This window comes from Microplitis mediator, chromosome 8 (genome assembly GCF_029852145.1).
Source record: "Microplitis mediator isolate UGA2020A chromosome 8, iyMicMedi2.1, whole genome shotgun sequence".
NCBI lineage: Eukaryota > Metazoa > Arthropoda > Insecta > Hymenoptera > Braconidae > Microplitis > Microplitis mediator.
This window is the reverse complement of record NC_079976.1, coordinates 20,563,204-20,583,149: the sequence shown is the minus strand read 5'-3', so window position 1 is coordinate 20,583,149 and position 19,946 is coordinate 20,563,204. Positions and strand designations below refer to the sequence as shown.

Genomic DNA, 19,946 nt, shown 5'->3' with positions numbered 1-19,946 from the left:
TTTTCCTCGATGATCTTATTCACTAGTCTTTTAGGTACGTTTGTGAACAGAGAGACTACATCAAGCGATACCAAAATATAGTTTTCCGGCACCCTGGCATCTCTTATGAATCTGACAAACTCAGTGGAGTCCTTCACATTAATATTATTAGGGCCAACCAATGGAGACAGCAATTGATGTACATATTTACCCAGCTTATAATCTGGACCTTTGATGCTACTTACAACCGGTCTCAACTTACATCCTTCCTTATGAACTTTACGCAGTCCGTAAATCCGTGGAGAGACAGCATTGTGGATTTTTAAGGCTTTGGCTCTAGTATTATCTATAGCTCCGCTTTTTTCAAGATCATTAACTAGGTTATTCGCTACATTCTGGTAATATCTCCTGCAACCGCGATTTAATTTGACCATTTGGTTACTACAATGTGAGTTCAACCCATTTATTAATGAAGCTGAATAGATAATGAGCAAGTTTAGAATGTCTACGTTGAAGTTAAAAAAAGCGGAGCTATAGATCGACGAAACAAATTTCCAAACGCCGCCACTTGACCGTAACCAGAGAGCTCCATGGTTCGGTTTCATCGGCACGATTTCTCGAGAATTGTTTGGGACCATGGATTATGAAGACAAAGAACACATTTATAAGGAAATTAACAAGTTATACCAAGATAATGCCGAAATGGTGCACCTGGTACAGAACGCCACTCACATCGTCAAGAGTGAGATTAATACCATCCTTCAGAGTGAGGCTCAGATGCAGTCCAATCTGAACAAACTTGCGGACGTCACTCACGCATCCATAAACGCAACGCTAAACTCCTTAGAAAAAGTCGTTTATGTCACGAAAGTCCTCATGCTAGGGGATGAGCGCTTCGAGATCGCCAATCACCACCTACGAGTCCTGAAAGAGGCCGAAACCATCATCGAAGAGGCAAAAGCCGGCAGACTCTCTTCTTAAGCGATATCGCCAAAACAACTTTACAAAGCAACGGTCGACATTATGCGGAAACATCCTGATTTAAATCCACCTCAACCGATTGACAGGATGGACATCTCAACCTTGTCAGCAGTATCGATAGTAAAAGTAGCAAGGGCAAAAGGTTATTTACTCATTATAGTAACCTTGCCTCTGTTCCACAAGATTCCGCTACTATCGTGTGAAATGAGACCGTTGCCAAAACCAGAAAACGTGAACGGAAAAATTCAAACTTTGACCATTTTAGCATCCAAAAGGTTCTTGGTTACAGATCCAGGCCTGCGAAGATTTTTCCCGGCAGACTCTGAATATATAAATAAATGCAGAACCATCGGAGAAGATCTATCGTGTCGTCCCGATATCCCATTCCAATCTACAGAAGATCCTGAAGAAGTCGACTGCGAAATGAAGCTGCTCTTGAAATCGACAGAAGACTTGCAACATCCGCATTATCCCCGATTGCAAAACTACGTGGATAAAGCTCAATCAACCAAACTGTTGGGCCTATTCGACCTGCAAAGAGAAAAAATTAAGTCTCAAATGCCTGGACCCAGTCGAAAAAGACTACTACACCAATAGAACAGGAATGATCCATATCCGGGGCAGATGCGAATCGAAAAACGGAAAATACTTAATCAAAAGTATAGATGAAGAAATCACCCAGCTGAATATCACGCTGCCAAAGTTAAATTTAACTTTGGAAACACTGTCAACAAATTTAACAGCTGAGCCGAAAGTTTCGGGGTTTCTCTTCAAAAAGAACATCGACCCGTTAAACACAATCGATAAATTCCAACCCTGGGGAGCAGGATTGGAAGAAACAGAAAACCGGATGTCTGAAATAGCGCTGCATCATCAGGAGAACGAGATACAACGTATGATGACGGCGGGAAATATGTCCATCCTTGTCATCTTGTGTGTCATTCTCATCGTTTCAGTTTTCCTCAAATGTTGTATCCGCTCAGGCAAGAGGCGCTGCTTCACCTATAGGAAAAACAAGCAGCAAGGCGAGGTACTACATAAGACAATAATTGAAACCAAGTGTACCTCTGATCTCATACCAAAGGCAGTCCAAACTAAGGACCAACTAGAGGTCATCGAACTCCAGGAGCATCCGTCGACATCAACTCGTGTCTCCTTCTCCGCAAATCGGCGAACAACTCCAACTCGTACATCCAGAGGTCTCCGTCTCTCCGACTTCAACGCACCGATATAATCAACCTAAACAAGATAAGAACAATGTATAATCAAACAAAATTTCACGTGGTAAAAATAGCAATCCTCTTCTAATTATTTAGAAACTGACCCCGAAGTAATTTTTGGGGCCATTTTGGAAAACATCTACAAATTTTTGTATTTATTTAACCATATCTATGGTTATCTTTGAATAAGATTCCTATTTTACCACCACTTTATTAAAAACAAAAAAGAGAAACAGCAAAATTAACTAACAAACATTTACTAGACTTAAGTTTATATGATAAATTTTGGTAAAAGAAAAAAAAATCTATTAACAGATTCTTATATTTAAGGGGTTAGGGGTAGTCAGAATTTTCAAAAAATCGATTTTTTTTTTTTGCATTTTCTTAAAGTATAATATTTTAAAAATATTGTGTGAAAATTTGAAGTGAATCCGACAAATTCTTTTCGAGTTATTTAACAATGACCAAAGGACGCTCGGGTGCTACGTGGCATTCGAGAGCAGGTAGCTAGAAACAGCTGCAAGCAACCGACCTTTCGGGTTTCATTGTCATGAATATCTCCCCATTTTAATGTATTTATAATTATATATATATATATATATATATATATATATATATATATATATATATATATATATATATATATATATATATATATCCTTCTACATATATTCACAATTTGTAGGTAGTACAAGAACTGAAAAATAATTTTTGGTTGCCAGTATACCTGTAGTCGTTGCACTGATCAGTCGATAGTTTTGTGATAAATTATTTCTCAAGTGAATTAAATTATTAACCATGGGACGTGATTCTAGAAAGGTTTCAAGAGAACTTCGGAGTTCTGAAAAAATTAATAAGTCGCGTTCAGTCAAAAGAAAGAATGTTTTTAATCCGAAAACAGCCGAACGTGATGAAAGTATTCAGAGTACATCTTCTAAAAAATTAAAACAAAACACTGAAGATGATGTACCTGAAGACAGCAGTACTGAATTTCGAATAATAAATTTTATTCAGGTATTCACTGCAATTTCTGCTCTTATAAAATGTAAAAAATGTGATGGAAATGTAGTGTTTCAAACAGCAAGTACACGTGGGCTGGGATTCAAAATTGTAGTTGCATGTAATAACTGTGGAAATGAATATATTCCTTCCTGTTCTTTCGTTGGGCATTCTTATGAAATAAACAGACGTTTCATTTTTGTAATGAGAATACTAGGAATAGGATACGAAGGATTGTGCAAGTTTTGCGGCCTGATGGACATGCCGTCTTTTTTAGATAAATCTACGCATACAATTTTACTGAAACAGATTTTGAATTGTAGTAAAGCCGTCGCAGAAACCTTCATGACGAAAGCTGTGAATGAAGAAAAGCAAGCAATGCCAACAACTGAAAATGAAGATATAAATCATCTAACTGTATCGGGAGATGGAACCTGGCAAAAACGGGGATATACATCGTCATTTGGAGTTTCTTCTATAATTGGCTATTTTACTGGAAAGATTCTTGACATAAACATTAAAAGTGCATATTGTAAGCTATGTGAGTATTGGAAAAAAAAACAAATACTGTTGAGTTCGAGGAATAGTATCAATCGCATGAAGATGTGTGTTCTGCTAATCATCAAGGGTCTTCTGGGAAAATGGAGGTGGATGCGATGGTCGAAATGTTTTCGTATTCTGAAACTAAATATGGAGTTAAGTATGCCAACTATATTGGTGATGGTGACTCCAAGACCTATTCAGGAATTATAAAATCAGATCCTTACGAAAATACAACTGTAAATAAAAAGGAATGTATAGGGCATGTCCAAAAGCGGATGGGGAGTCGATTACGTACGCTGAAGAGTAAACAAAAAGGTCTTGGTGGTCGAGGTAAGCTCACAGGAAAATTAATAGACAAACTAACTGTGTACTATGGTTTAGCAATACGCCGGCATTGTGATTCTATTGAAAATATGAAATCTGCTATAATGGCAACCTTTTATCACTACGGCTCGAGTGATGAAAAACCGAATCATGATATGTGTCCAAAAGGCGAAGAATCTTGGTGCTCTTACCAGCGCGCTGAAGCAAGAGGAGAGCTTGATACCTTTTCTCACGATTATTCTCCTTTACCTTCTGATGTTTTAAAAGCTATCAAGCCTATATACGAAGATCTTAGTAATGAAAATTTACTTTCAAGATGTGTAGGTGGATTCAATCAGAATAATAATGAAAGCTTTAACCAACTAGTATGGAAAATATGCCCAAAAACGGTAAATACTAGTTTTACCATCGTACAAATAGCTGCATACGTTGCTATGTGTATATTTAATGAGGGTATAAATTCATTATTAGTCTTGATGAATACACTAGGACTTAATTGTGGGCCTAATTCTCATCGGTATGCAGAAAGAATGGATGCTGCACGTATCAAAGTAGCAGATAAGCGCGCTAATGATAACACCCGAGAAGGTCGATTGCAACGTAGGCACCAGCAAATCGATATTTTGGAAGCTGCTATGTCGGCTGAAGAGCTATTATATGGTCCAGGAATAGATGACTCAGTGTAAGTTATTAAATAATTCTTATAATTCGACATAAATCCATAGCAAAACTTTAAATGCGTTTTTCTCAAAACTATGTTTTCTGAACTGGTGATCACTGTAACTTAAAAACTGCTCGGTAGATTTCAATAAAATTTATTGTACTTTTGAAATACATTAAAAACTCGTGCCTGATCGAAGGATTTTTTTTTTTTTTCAAAATTTCGATTTTTTTTTAACAATAAACTGTCGGTTTTTTTCTCGAAAATTTGAAAAAAATTTCCTGAGGCCGCCATTTTGTTAATTTCGAAAAAAAAAAAAAAAGCTTCGATCAGGCACAAGATTATCTATTAATAAAACTAATTTTTCTTGTCCGATTGATTTTAGATGAATCTCCAAGGACTTATGATGATCACCGCAAAGGACTTCGGGAGGAACGGGCTCTACAAAAACAGCGATAACTTTTTGAATTATTAATTTTTTTTTTTGAAATTTTCGTGAAGTCAAATCGAAACGTGTTCTAATAAAGCTATGTTTTTATTTTTGTCAAATAAAGTAATTAACTACAAAAAAAAAATTATTGAAAATCATCATTTTTTCATACCCCTGAGTACCCCTAACCCCTTAAATTATTAAAGAAATTTAAAATCACCTGAACATTCGAGGAAACTGGATAATTGGTAAACTCCTGTTAAAAACCGCGAAATCACCTTTCAAACTAAAGCAAATTATTTAAACGTTTACCTTTCACAGCGCATGCGCGTATCCGAACGCAGACGACAGCCGCTGACAAATATTATCACGGCCTTGATAATTTTCTTACAGGACGTCATTTCTCTGCCAAATTCTCCTTTTAAAAATTTACACCCCATGGAAACTCCTTAAAAAACTCCTTTTCACCGCCTATAACAAAAAATGGAAGCAGTAAATAGATAGAAATTTTTCTTTCAAAAACTAACTTCAGAATGTTACTCACCTCAAACTAGTCATATGTTCCATAATAAACTAAAAACACTCACCTGGCGAATTTAGATAATTGCACCGTAATAAAAAAAAAAAAAAAAAAAACTTTAAACTCAAAAAGAAAAAGGAAAACCAAGTTTTCTTTACGTATACACTTGCATATTTAACCATATTCAAGTTGTATACGGTTATTTGAAGGAATGGGTGAATTTTTGGGTTGAAAGAAGGAACACACGATCTTTAACCTCATTTTCTCTTTATTAAAAAGAGAAAACCGACAGCTGAACTTGACTTGCAAGTGGTAACATCACTTCGGTTACCCAGCGAACGCTGGTGATCGCTGAATTGCCCCATTTTCTTCCTCCATCTCGAATTCCTCTTCTTCCGGGTCATCTTCTCCATCCTCCCTAAAGAGCCAGGAAATAGATTTCCAATCCTCCATCCAATCATCCAAATCCTCGTCCTTTTCGCTCCAAAGATGCTTACTCCATGCCAGGAAAAGCTCACGCTTTAGACGGGATGGGCAGTCCGGCAGAGAACCCCGACTCAAATAATACTAGACAAACAAACCGACATTTTAAATAACACTTTAATCACGACCAACTAGACTTTTCACTTCAACACTTACGTGTAGCAAATTATTACGCACACCACAAATATTATAACACTCACAAGTATGAATGTTGGGAGCCCAAATTGCAAAAATCCTCCAAATATAAATAAATTCGGAATAGGATCTTATAAAATAATAAATGGGATCCCCAAGGTTATACTTCTGACCGAGACTTGCACATTGTACCAGTTTTAAATTAGATGACTAAATGCCCGACTTAACGCATAAACGCACCGTCAGCAGTAACAAGACGCGCTAGCTGTGAGAACGGTTGTTGAAGTCACACAAACTAAACTTAAGAATAAAATAATGAGAATGATTCTTAAAGATTAAAGAAATAAAACGCTACACATTTTTAAAATTCATTCGCAATTTATTCTGTCAAAATTCAAAACATTAACGCCTTTTGAAAAGCCAGGCGATAGTAGAATCTTTCAGAGTAGAATTTAACAAACGCAAATTATTTCTGCATCCTCGAATGTGACGGATATATCTCAAAACTTCCATTATATAGCTGTTACCAATGAGAGCATCGTCCGTAAAATACCAATGTAAATTGGTCACGACATACTAAAATGATCAAAAATAACATTTTTAAAGAAGCCCTCTTTATATAATATATATGAGTATATAAAAATACCTCTAGTAAGGTAAGAGCGCGACCATCCGCTCCTATCGGGGGCAAGGGTGGTGCTATCTAATGGATCCAATCAACCTCATACTGATGAGAAACGAACAAAAAGATTGGATCCGAATCTAGATACCAACGAGCTCGCACCTCAATCAAAATTTCATCCAGTAAAACCGGTAAAAGATCCATTTCTGGATCAGCAATCTCAACAGGTTGGCGAGTAAAACACATTTTTAATGTTAAATTCTAAAATTATGAATTTCAGTGTTTAAATAAAAATTTTTCAAACAAGGAGTTACCAAATTCCTTATTTTTAAATTGAAAATGGGTTTTAATACCGACTTACCCCTCAACTGTAACGAACGTCCACTAGCTTTAAGAATAACACGATGTAAAACACTATGTTTAAAATTCATCTTTTCTCACTCTATAAAAGAAAAAAAAACAAACATAATAATAACCGTGGCCTTGCTAAATCAGCAAATTAAAAACTGACCGCGAATAAAACAAAGCGATATACGAAAAGGTAACGAAAAGAATTCTCAAAACTCCCATAAAAACTGAAACATCAATGGGTATATTGAGAATAATCTCTAAAAAATCATTCCACATGCATGCTACTTATATAAGTGACCTTCATTCTTAAATTTTCAGGATGAATTCTTCAACATTATCCTAAAAAGCCATCAATTATTCAATTTATTTATGATATAAATCATACCACTGATTTATACACGAAATAAGCTGGTTTAGAGAATAGTCCTTTCAGTGACTGTAAGATGGAGACACTTGCCGGTAAATCTGAGATCAATTCAGCGGTCGATATTCAGCATCACATTGATGTCACACCGTCGCGAGAGTTGCGAACGCGGGCAAAGAAGAGACCGATTAGCGACAGCTGTCGTTCACGGTCGCGCAACGCTCTCTCTCTCCCTCTCACGTTCCGATTAAACCTATCGCGCGCTCTCTCCATCCCACGCGGCCAGAATGGAAAAAAAATAATAATTTAAAATTACGTCTGAAGCTAAAAAGGATTTTTAAACTGAATTCACTTACCTCTTATTAAGTAGAAACTTAATATCTAGAGTAATTAAATAATAAACTAACTTATACAATAACTTACTTTATGAATTAATGATAATGTACTTGGTAAAAATAGAAAAAAAAGGGGGGTGGAAATAAATTATTCTGAAACAAATTTTTGCAGAAGTCCTTTTTTTTTTTTTTTATTGATACCAGTTTTATTAAAAATATATTATTTTTCTTTTTGAAAAAAAAAACTTGGATAAACATTTTTTTTTGTTTTATAATAATTTGTGGGAGGGCCCAGGGACGAATCACTCCAGCTCCCTCAAGGCTCGCGTCCAATCTCTGAAAAAAAAAAGAAGAAAAACTTAAAGGTTTTTCGTAATCAAAAAAAAAAAAAAAGGAAAGGAAATCTTTCCTCAAGAGGCCTTCTACCGTCTCCATAAGGCAGACCGAGAGAATCTCGATCTGCCCGTGATTTGGGGCCAACACCTCCTCCAAGGGCCCAGACGTCTGTAGGGCGCCCTCGTAAAACCACCGGGCTTCTACGAGCTCCGGTGGAAGATGTCCTGCAGCCAGCAACCAAACGTAGTCAATGACTTCGAGGGCGTTGGTCGGGTTTATGTACCCGACCAAACTCCCTACCATCACCCCCAAGGTCAAGGTCGTCTACAACAAAGGTTGAAATTATTATTACGTTATATATATATATATATATATATATATATACATATAAATTACTAATAAACAAATTACGCTCACCCTCGAACCACCACGGTGGATGACCCACTGTAACCACGTTGAAAACCCATTATATTGTTCCTCGGTGGTGTACATTTTTTTTTTTTTTTTTTTTAAATTTGGTTTTTGTTTTTATTTGTATCAAGTGATCGTTCTCTTCTAACTGCTCGTTTCGCACTGAACACACCGAGAGGCGATTGGAATGCGTACCGAGATAAGGCGGTAGCCGGAGATCAAATTCGCTCGTACAGACGCGGCAAAACGAACTCGCAATTAAACATCGCTGGCTCAATGCAGATTTGCAGTTAATCGCGAACTATTCTCTCCAGCTTATTTCAACATACATACAAACTTTATATTTCACAAGGTCACCTATATATATATAAGTATATGGGTATGCATCATATGCATGGGGGAAAGATTAAATAAATAAATGTAACCCTACTTTTAATTGATCATAGTCTAGTATTTAATCCTTATATTTATGAATAATTATTATTTTTGGTGATGGAAATCGTAGATTTTAGGGGAAAAACTTTATAAATTTGTACTAACTAACATCTATATACGTGTATTACAACGTATACACCATAAATATTGGGAAACTCAGATGTAATCTTCTATATTTTAAATATTTTCATATATTTAGCTGTAAGTTTCTTTTTTTTACTCAATTTGTAAGTGTCATCGCGAGCTTCTTAAAAGAGGGGACATATGTTTAGGAAAGCAACAGAGTTTTGCAACCCTCTTACTTTCCGGGGGATTGTTATGTCCAAATAATTTTTTTTTTATTTTAATAATTATTTAAAATAATTATTTCTGAGCTCCTCTTTGAAAAGCGCGCGAAAACGCAGCGTCAGCTTTTTCACTTTTTTATGCGGCAAAGAATAGTGGGAATACACCTGCAATAAGTTTAACGAATAAATAATAAACTGTCGTCACTTTCCACCAATGACAATGATTATAAATTCCCCATCAAATCACCAACCAAAGTTGATAAAAAGCCTGAGCACCAGGGGTGAGTAGTTACGCGTAACGGGCAGTTTCCTACGTATTTTACGTAAGCTACGTAAAATACTTTAATTACGGTATTATACGTCGATTTTTGTGCTTCCTAGCAGTCATTAATAAAATCTCCACAATTTTTGAATTTTAACTATTTTTCAACGGCTTTACAGGCGACTAAGTTAGATATTTTAGTCTATCATAAAATGAGTTTATTTAGAAAAAAAAATTTATCAATCATTCTTAAAAGAAAATGATTTTGTAATTGAAAAATTGGAAAATAAAAATGTTGCTCGGTGTTTAAAGTGTAATTGTCAGTTAAAGAATACTGCACAAGTTAGATTACAGAGTCACCGGTAAATATTTTTTTGATAAAAATATATACTCATTTAATTTAAAAATAATAACGTGTCATTTTTGAATAATTAATATTACATTTTCTTCATTTATTTTAGAAATGCATGTGGTGCAAAAAGTACTAGTTGCTTGGACAAAACTGACAAAACTAAGGTATATTAAAAAATGATACTGAAATCACCCGACACCTGACAATTTCAATGATTTTCATGAAAAATTAATTATAAAAAGAAGATTCTTAAAAAATTTGCACTTGTAAATTTTTTTACTTTCTAGATGTGGAATTTTTTTTATCAAAATTTCTTCACAATAATTTTGAGGTTATAAAATTCCAAAGAATTAAAATATGTTTTTTAATTTCAGTATCATATTAAAAAATAATAATTATATTTGCAAAAAAAAAACTCAGTTCCACTCTGAATTTTAAATTAATTTTTCTTTATATTTTTACAGGTGCAAGGTGCATTAACAAAAAAAATGTCTGCTGAGTTTTCATTTCATAGACGAATTGATACAAACTCAGATCTTCTACCTAATCGTGCTAATGATTTATCAATTATTGATGAGAAACTGACACAATTTTTCATAGGATGCAATATACCATTTAGCGTTGTTGAATTAACTCAATTTAAAGAGCTTGTTAACTCTTTGAATCCAAATTATAAACCACCATGCAGAAAAACTCTCTCAGGTACGCTACTAAATAAGCTACACAACAAAATATCAAGTGAACACAGAAAAATTGATGAATCTGAAGGAGTAATAGTAATTGATGGTTGGAAAAATTCGGTTGCAAATACATAAAATGTTGTATATATAATTCATACAGCATATGAATCAAGTTTTTTTTTAAATTCTTGAGATTTTACATCAATGTCCGAAGATACGCAACAATTAACCAAAGTTGTTGAAGAAGCTGTCAATATGGCCAAAACGGACTATAACAAAAATATCTATGCCGTGGTTTCTGACAATGCTCCAGTTATGACAGCAATGGGTAAAGCTGTAAATTTATGGCACGCAGGATGTAATAGTCATAATGGCAATTTACTTGCCAAGGATCTTACTGATAAAACGTTTGCGGAATCTATAAATACAATCTTACGTGCATTTAAAGCTCCGAATTTAGAAAGGGAGGTAATAAACCTTGGAGGAATGAAAATGAAATTGGCTTGTGAAACTCGTTGGTGTAGCTATCGTGATGCATTTCGATGTTGTTTTAAAAATCTAGACATAATGAAAAAAATTGTGAACGATAAATTAAATGAGGAGTCTCTCAATAAAGTTAAAAAGCAAAATAGAGAAAAAGACAAATTATTTACCTTAAATAATTTGCTTTCTGACGATTCTTTGATAACAAAGTTGCAAGATTATATAGTTTTATCTGATCCTGTCTGTTCATTAATAAATAAATGTCACCAATCAAAGTGTACTTTACCTGATGCTGCTGAAGAATGGATGAAGTTGAATATTCCGACTGAGAATGAAAAAATTCAAGAGATTGTCAAAAAACGAGTCGATAAAGTACTTACGCCTATTTTATTAGCAGCAAATTTATTGCATCCGGTTTACCAAGGTAAACAGTTTCTTCATGTAGAAAAATACCGTTTAAAAGCTCTTGAGTTTATGAAACAAGAGTTAAATGAAACTTCGTACCATGAATTACATGCGTATCAAGACAAATCTGCAATTTTTGGCACTTTATTGAAAAAAGAAACTATTCCTCCACAATTGTTTTGGCAGATGACTGAAAATTTATATCCTAGTATATCAAAATTAGCACAAAAATTGATTAATATTCCAGCATCATCAGCACAAATTGAACGATTATTTTCCAACTGGACATTTGTTCACTCATCTCTACGAAATCGATTAACAGTTGAGCGCTCCGAAAAATTAGTCGATATTTATTATTCATTAAAAATGAACTCTGGAACTTCTAAATAATTGCAGATTATTTACATAAAATACGTCAATTTTACTATAATTTGATAAAAATTAACGTCTAATCAAAATTTTCATGCTTAAAAATTGTACTAATAACAACTCTACGATTGTATTTTTACCTTTAACCGTTTTCCTGATTTTTTTATAAGTTAATTAATCGTTATATATTTTATAAGTGTATGATTTCATTAGGTAATAAAAATAATTTTTCAATTTTAAAAATGAATAAACATAAATTAAAACACGAATTCTATAAGATGAGATCTACCAGCGTTTTCATATCAACAAACTATCAGCGCGTCGACAGGTTGCTGACCTTAATTTTTTCTATAAGGTTGCTAACAATATTATTGATACTCCAGACATTCTTGACTGTTTTGAATTTGCCCCTGTAGGCGCATCACTCAGACGTAAACGCTTGCTTAAAACTTCTAACTCCAGGAAAAACTACGTAATCAATGGCCCGCTAAATAGATTGGCCAAATCAATCAACACTTTCCAGGGCGAGATTGATTTCTATGGAGGTACATACTCTGCCTTCATGAACAATACCAGGAGGCATCTGCTGGTATAACTTGGGTTTCCCATAGCGCTTTCTTACCCACCTCTCATATTTTGTTTGTAGTACCCTTAGAATTTTCATTTTTTTTTTACATACTGGTATTTATTTGAATGAATATTGCCGATTGGCGTAATTGTAATAATAAATAATAATAAATAAGAACAAGTTTATTTTCTTTTAATTAAAATATAACATTTACAATTTTTTTACAGAAGAAAATAAAAACATAAATAGAAAACCAATGACAAACTTTTTCGATTAAATATAAATTATTCCTCTCAGTTAATGATAATCGCATGTAATTTTTACTAATCAAATTGATTACTATAGTTCAGTATATATAAGAATTGATTCAACTGTTTAATAACAAATTATTAAGTTATAAATTAATCTAATATTTAGATAAATTATTTAATCTATAGTTAAATCACAGCGAAAGATTAAAACATTTGATCACAGTGGTTAATCTCTTCAAATTATTTAAAATATTTTTACTTTACTTCACCAAGTGATCTTTGGTTTCGTATTATAACTAATTAAATAATTTTTAAATGTAATACAAGTATAATTAGTAATTTTTTAAAATTATTACCAAAAAAAGTATAAAATTACTTATTTGTGTAAAGAATTTATAAAAATAATTACATCTATATTAGATAATATAGTTAGTTAATATTCATAAACTTTAAACTATAAAATACATCGATGAATTTTGGCATTAATTCATTCGGCAAGTTTTTACCTAACTCACTTTGGTCAAATTGAAAAGTACACGCTGGTATCTGTGGCGGCTCAGGCGCTTCGCTCACGCCACAGCGGCTGACGGCCGTACCAAAATTCGCCTTGACGCCACCAACGACGAGAGGAAAAACTATCGCCTAGCCGGTACATGAATATATACACATATAATAATAATAATACGTATAGAGACGCTACAGCTGCAGCCTATGCAGAAAGATTATTTATTTAAATATATATTGTTTAAATTAAGTGTTTTTTGTATAATAAAGTTTATCAGACCACGAATATTTGATCACCTATTTATTTATGTAATGGTAGTGAACCCAACCCACTACATTTGGTGACCCCGACGTGATCAAAAAGTGGTCCAGCAATACGTTCGCGCCAAAAAGATTTAACCGAAAAAAAAAAAAAAAAATAACCGACGCCAACGATTCGTGAAATAGTGAATAAAAACCATTAAAAAAATACAACAGTCATAATGCCACTGGATCGCAGCCCTTCAAAGAATAACAATTTCAAGGGCTTTGACAAGGACGGAAATCCGGTTCAAGATGAGGACAACGCATTCGGCGGTACCCATCAAGATTTTTCAATATTTGATAATCAGCTGCTGCCAGCACTGCAGACTACAACGACAGTCACAGGTGCCACACAGAAAACAACCACCACTCCGTCAACGGTAGGCAATCAAGTATTTCGACAGCAACCATTTAGTCAGCAGACAGGTAACACAAATTTTGGCAATCAGATCTCATCCGTCACACTCGAGCAACTTCTTGCAGGGTTTGCACGCACAGCTCAACAAAATATGCAAGTCGCAACTATAAAACCAAAATTACCGCCTTTCAACAAAGCGAGACCTGATCTGTGGTTTATCATGGTGGAAGCGGAATTCAACACTACCAACATCCAAGATGACCAGGTAAAATATCTAAATGTCATCCGTGCACTAGAACCTGATATCATTGAACAACTCGCCGACGTCGTTCGCCATGAACCCGCAGCAGATAAGTACAAAACCATAAAAAATGCAATCCTCTCACGCCTCTCTGATTCCAGGCAGAATCAATTAAAAAAACTACTCAAGGAACTCACTCTTGATGGAAAAAAACCGTCTCAGCTTCTGCGTAAGATGCGCGAGCTCGCTGATGGCGGAATTGACGACAAAGTTCTTCAACAAATGTGGCTGGATCGACTTCCTGCTCAGATCAGACCGCATTTAATCACTACTGACAAGCTGGGACTAGATACCGTAGCTGAGTTTGCAGACCGCTTCGTCGATGTTCTCGGGACGAATCCCCAAGTAACGGCCACCTCAGCGCGGCCTTTCTCACAAAATAACACGAGCAACTACGAAGCAAGATTCGTGGAGCTACAACAATCACTGGCTACGTGCGTTAAAGAGATCTGTGATCTCAAACTTCAACAACAAAATATCCAACAACAACTCCAGCAAATCGCACTTCAAAGTCAACAACAATTTCAGCTGATTAACAATCAGAACCAGGGGCACAGGTCAAGAAACAGGTCAGCCACTCCTACTCGTAACGGTATTTGCTATTACCATCTTAAATTCGGTGCGGAAGCTCGCAAGTGCACATTGCCATGCAAGCTTTCTGCTACCTTGAAGCCAACTAATCAGCCGGAAAATTAACGTCGCTGTCATCAGTTGGAGCAGTCGGTGACAGCGCATCATCACAACCTCAAGAGCTCCGTCTACACATATTCGATAACACAACAAAGCATAATTTTCTCATTGACTCTGGTTCAGTTGTATCGATACTGCCTGCTAGTAAGTTTCGCAATAACCGTAATCCAGTTTCTCTTACACTCTACGCAGCGAATTCATCTGAAATAGCTACATACGGCACAACTACAATCAAACTAAATCTAAATCTACGGCGAGACTTCACGTGGTCCTTCATAATTGCTGACGTATCAACACCTATTTTAGGCGCGGACTTCCTGACTCACTACAATCTATTAATAGACCTCGGGAACCGTCAGCTCATCGACACAGTCACCCAGCTGTCCACAAAAGGTGATACAATAGCAGCAAAATACTATAATATATCCACGATTAGCAACGACTTACCTCCAAAATACGCAAAACTACTGGAGCAATACATCGAGATCACGAAACCCCTCACGAAATCGTGTATTAATAAGAAAGGTTATGCACACCGGATTATTACACACGGTCCACCGCCGACAGCAAGACCTCGCAGACTTGCCGGTGAGAAAGCAGCAGCAGCAAAACAACAGATCAACGAACTCCTCGACGCTGGAATCATCAGACCATCGAGCAGCAAATACGCCAGTCCAATTCACTTGGTTCGTAAAAAAGAAGGTACTTGGAGAATGTGTGGCGATTATAGGCCACTAAACACTATTACTGAACGAGACAACTATCCACCGCCTCACATAAATGATTTATTTCCACGCCTAGCAGGGGAACAAATTTTCTCCAAGATTGACGCAGAAAAAGCGTACCTAGAAATTCCAATGCATCCTGATGATATTGAGAAAACCGCAATTACAACACCCTGGGGACTCTATGAATATATCGGCATGCCCTTTGGGCTAAAAAACGCGTCAGCTACATATCAGCGCTACGGTGATTCCATCATTCGCGACCTCGACTTTGTATTCCTATACGTAGATGATTATTTAATATTCTCTGACAATGAAGAAGAGCATGAAAAACATCTGCGGCTTCTTTTCGAAAGACTCAAACAACATAACATAATAATTGACCTCAAGAAGTGTGTCTTTGCTCAGCCAAAAATTGACTTTTTGGGTTTTACAATCAGTGCAGAGGGTTACACACCAAAAGCAGACAGAGTGCAAGCTATCATCAACTATCCCAAACCGGAAACCATCGTTGAGCTTCGTAGATTTCTCGGCATGGTAAATTACTACCGTCAAAATATACCTGATGCAGCTCACCTACTTCTACCTCTCAATAACTACCTCAAGGAGTCAATAAAAAATGATAAAACAAAAATTCTCTGGACTGCTGAAGCGGAAGAAGCTTTCAACAAGTGCAAACAGCAACTAGCATCAACAACACTACTGACTTTTCCATCATCAACAGCTTTGTTGGCTCTCACTACGGACGCATCATCAACAGCCATCGGAGCAAAACTTGAACAGCTGGAGAACGAGACGTGGAAGCCTATTGGATTTTTCTCACGTAAACTCAGCCAAACTGAAACTCGCTACAGCACGTACGATCGAGAACTGCTCGCCGTATTTGCTGCAGTTAAATTCTTTCGTCACCTGCTAGACTGTCGCAAATTCGTCATCCGCACCGATCACAAACCTCTTATCTACGCGTTTAAACAGAAGCTGGACAAAGCTTCGGAGCGGCAAACACGTCAACTCGAATATATTTCACAATTTACTACAGACATCGTCTATGTAAAAGGTGAAGATAACACCGTCGCAGATGCACTCTCACGCATCAATGCGATTGATATGCCATCAATTCTAACTCCACAAGAAATACATCAAGCTCAGCAAAATGACGAAGAACTAGAGAACCTGCTCCAAAATTCGACGTCATTAAAGCTTCAAGAGCTTACAATCGAAGGAGTAAAAGTCTACTGTGATATAACTTCTAATATAGTCAGACCGTACATTCCTCAAACCTTAAGAAGAACAGCATTCAGCGTAGTACATGGTCCATCGCATCCTGGTGGAAAAACAACATCAAGAAACCTACAGGATCGATTCATCTGGCCTGGAATTCGTAAAGATGCGATAAGCTGGTCTCGTGAATGCATCGCATGTCAAAGAACCAAGATACATCGCCACAACAGAATTAAGCCGAACCACCTAGATGCTCCAGACAATAGGTTCAACCATATACACTTAGACATCATCTTTCTACCTAAAGTTGGTGACTTTCAATACTGTCTGACAATGATTGATCGTTTCATTCGCTGGCCAGTTGCTGTTCCAATCAAAGACATGACTGCTGAGACTGTAGTAACGGCTCTATTTGATCACTGGATCGAACATTATGGTACTCCCACTCAAATTACAACAGATCAAGGCACACAGTTCGAATCAGCTTTATTTTCAGCACTAGCTAATCTTGTTGGTGCCAGTAAAACGCGTACAACTCCATATCATCCACAGTCCAACGGCATCGTAGAGCGGATGCATCGCACTTTAAAAACGGCTCTAATGTGCTCACCAAAACCCTGGACAGAAATTTTATCAACTGTGCTACTGGGACTCCGTACTAGTTTTAAAGAAGACATTCAAGCAACTCCAGCTGAACTTCTCTACGGAACCTGTCTTCGTATTCCCGGAGAATTCTTTGTATCAGCCGAATTACCAGCGGATCTTCAGATATTCGTTGAAAAACACCGAGAATACATGCGTGGAATCAGACCAACAACCACGGCTCATCATAATAAAGCTCGCATTTTTATCCTCAAGAATCTTGACACATGTTCACACGCCTTCGTGCGCTGCGATCATGTCAAGGCACCACTTGAAGCGCCATACATTGGGCCTTATAAGATAATCGAACGAGTCACCGATCGTGTGTACAAACTGGACATCAACGGAGAGGAAAAGAATATATCAATCGAACGCCTGAAACCTGCTTACATCTCGAAAAACGACCACGACTTTCCACCTGAGCCTGAAACCTCAACGTCACAAACTAGTCAACCGCAGTTACATCACTGGGGCTCTGTCATGGACAGACCTCAGCGTACGTATAAACGCAAGGTAACATTCAAAACTCCCGCGGAAACTCACTCAGGGGGGAGTAGTTGTGGCGGCTCAGGCGCTTCGCTCACGCCACAGCGGCTGACGGCCGTACCAAAATTCGCCTTGACGCCACCAACGACGAGAGGAAAAACTATCGCCTAGCCGGTACATGAATATATACACATATAATAATCATAATACGTATAGAGACGCTACAGCTGCAGCCTATGCAGAAAGATTATTTATTTAAATATATATTGTTTAAATTAAGTGTTTTTTGTATAATAAAGTTTATCAGACCACGAATATTTGATCACCTATTTATTTATGTAATGGTAGTGAACCCAACCCACTACATATCTTTAATAAAGATTCAGCTAAAATGCTAATCTTTGTAAATTCTTCTGAAGCTATGCTCCAAAAAACTTCAGGACTTGTCATTTTGACAAATAGCTTGTCAAATAAACCTCGTGAAGTTTTATAAAGTTCTAATTCTTGTAATCCTTTACCATCTAATTCATCAATTAGAAACTCATAAACCATGTGACTGTATTCATTAATTTTCATGAAAGCATTACCCTTGTAGGGTGGGTGCAGAAAATTAGCTGTTAACGCTTGTGGCGTAATTACTTTTTTCAATACATAATCGATTATTCCAGTATATTCTTCATTTTTTATCAATGTTTTCAATTTAAACCATTCTTCAGTAGAGTCAGCGATAGAAAAATGTTTTTTATTGCTGTCAGATTTAAATTTTGAAAGAAATTCAAAAATAAAAATAGATTCTTTCAAATTATTTTCGAATGTTCTATCAAATATAGTCATAACCAGATCTTGATCAAATTTCTCAAGCCCATCAGCAACAATTTGACGTATGACCGGTAAATTTTTTAAACATACTGATAATTTTGAGTAATAGGAAAGCTCAACAACATCTTCTTGGAGTTGAGATTGTTTATCTCCGTTTCTTATTACTATTTCACTCTCAATATTTGTATCCTTCAATTGATTTAATAAACGATTTACTTTAATGTCCAAAACATCGTCATGGATTGATGTAGTCATCGTGTCCACAGCTTCTAAATGGCATGTCAAATGCCATTTAACAGTAGACTTACAAGTAGGTGCTACTGTTAAAGTAGAATCACGAGTATTATCTATTGTTGAAATATTATTAAAGGATACGACACTATTAATTGGAAAATTATATTTTTTAAGTGTAATCACATTTGATTCCTCAACCATTTTAAAATAGTTATCTGAATAATCCTCTTCATCTTTAAAGCTCCATGATTTGATAAACAATGTGGTACTTCCAGCTTTTATAATTCCAATTATCTCTAAAGATGTTGTGCAATCGACATTTTTACAAAACAATAATATTACTTGTTTCTCATTTATGTTTACTTGATTACTAGTAAATTTTTTGTGAGCATTATCAAGTAAGCGTGTTGATAACTCAGTTTGACTAGGTACTTGGTAAGCTGGTCGCAATGTTTTACAAAGTTTAATAAAATACTCATCTTCAACTAGATGAAATGGTAAATTTTTACTAAATAAGAAGTAACTTAAAGCTTCGTCCAATTTTAAATGCTCAACCTCGCTTATTTTATCTATAAAAGAATTTATTTTAGGCGTATTCTTCTTCAATTTGACGGTTGATAATGTGATGGCTCCATCAGTATCACAAGTAGTAGTACAATTATCATTTTCATCACAACTTCCAGATCGATTTTTACGTTTTAATGATAAATGTGGAACTACGGAATTATCGCTGCTATCAATATTAGAATTCTCAACTTCCCATATACACGCTTTTCTATAAAAAAATAAACACTAATTATTGTCAAACTCAATCGTTCAGTGCTTTGTGAAAAAAATTATTTTGAGGTTAAATTTTAAATTTAATTTAGTTAAAATA

At 35.8% G+C, this 19,946-nt stretch overlaps 1 protein-coding gene across 3 annotated transcripts; it reads left to right on the top strand.

Moving 5' to 3' along the window:
- The first annotated feature begins 2,859 nt into the window (after positions 1 to 2,859).
- LOC130672937 (uncharacterized) lies at positions 2,860 to 5,323 on the top strand. Of its 3 annotated transcripts, none has more exons than XM_057477750.1 (3): positions 2,860 to 4,435; positions 4,518 to 4,728; positions 5,093 to 5,323. In XM_057477750.1, exons 1-3 carry the CDS (start codon positions 4,414 to 4,416, stop codon positions 5,094 to 5,096), a joined length of 237 nt encoding a protein of 78 aa, XP_057333733.1. In that variant the 5' UTR covers positions 2,860 to 4,413; the 3' UTR covers positions 5,097 to 5,323. The 3 variants fall into 2 exon arrangements, 1 of the variants encoding a protein (XP_057333733.1); XR_008990796.1 differs by having other exon boundaries at positions 4,572 to 4,728.
- Positions 5,324 to 19,946: the final 14,623 nt, after the last annotated feature.

Bases quoted from the DNA above. Each gene is read 5' to 3' on its own strand.
- LOC130672937 (XM_057477750.1), top strand. From the start codon at position 4,414: ATGGAAAATATGCCCAAAAACG. The intron at 4,436-4,517 runs GTAAATACTAGT...ATTCATTATTAG, and splicing joins GGAAAATATGCCCAAAAACG to TCTTGATGAATACACTAGGA.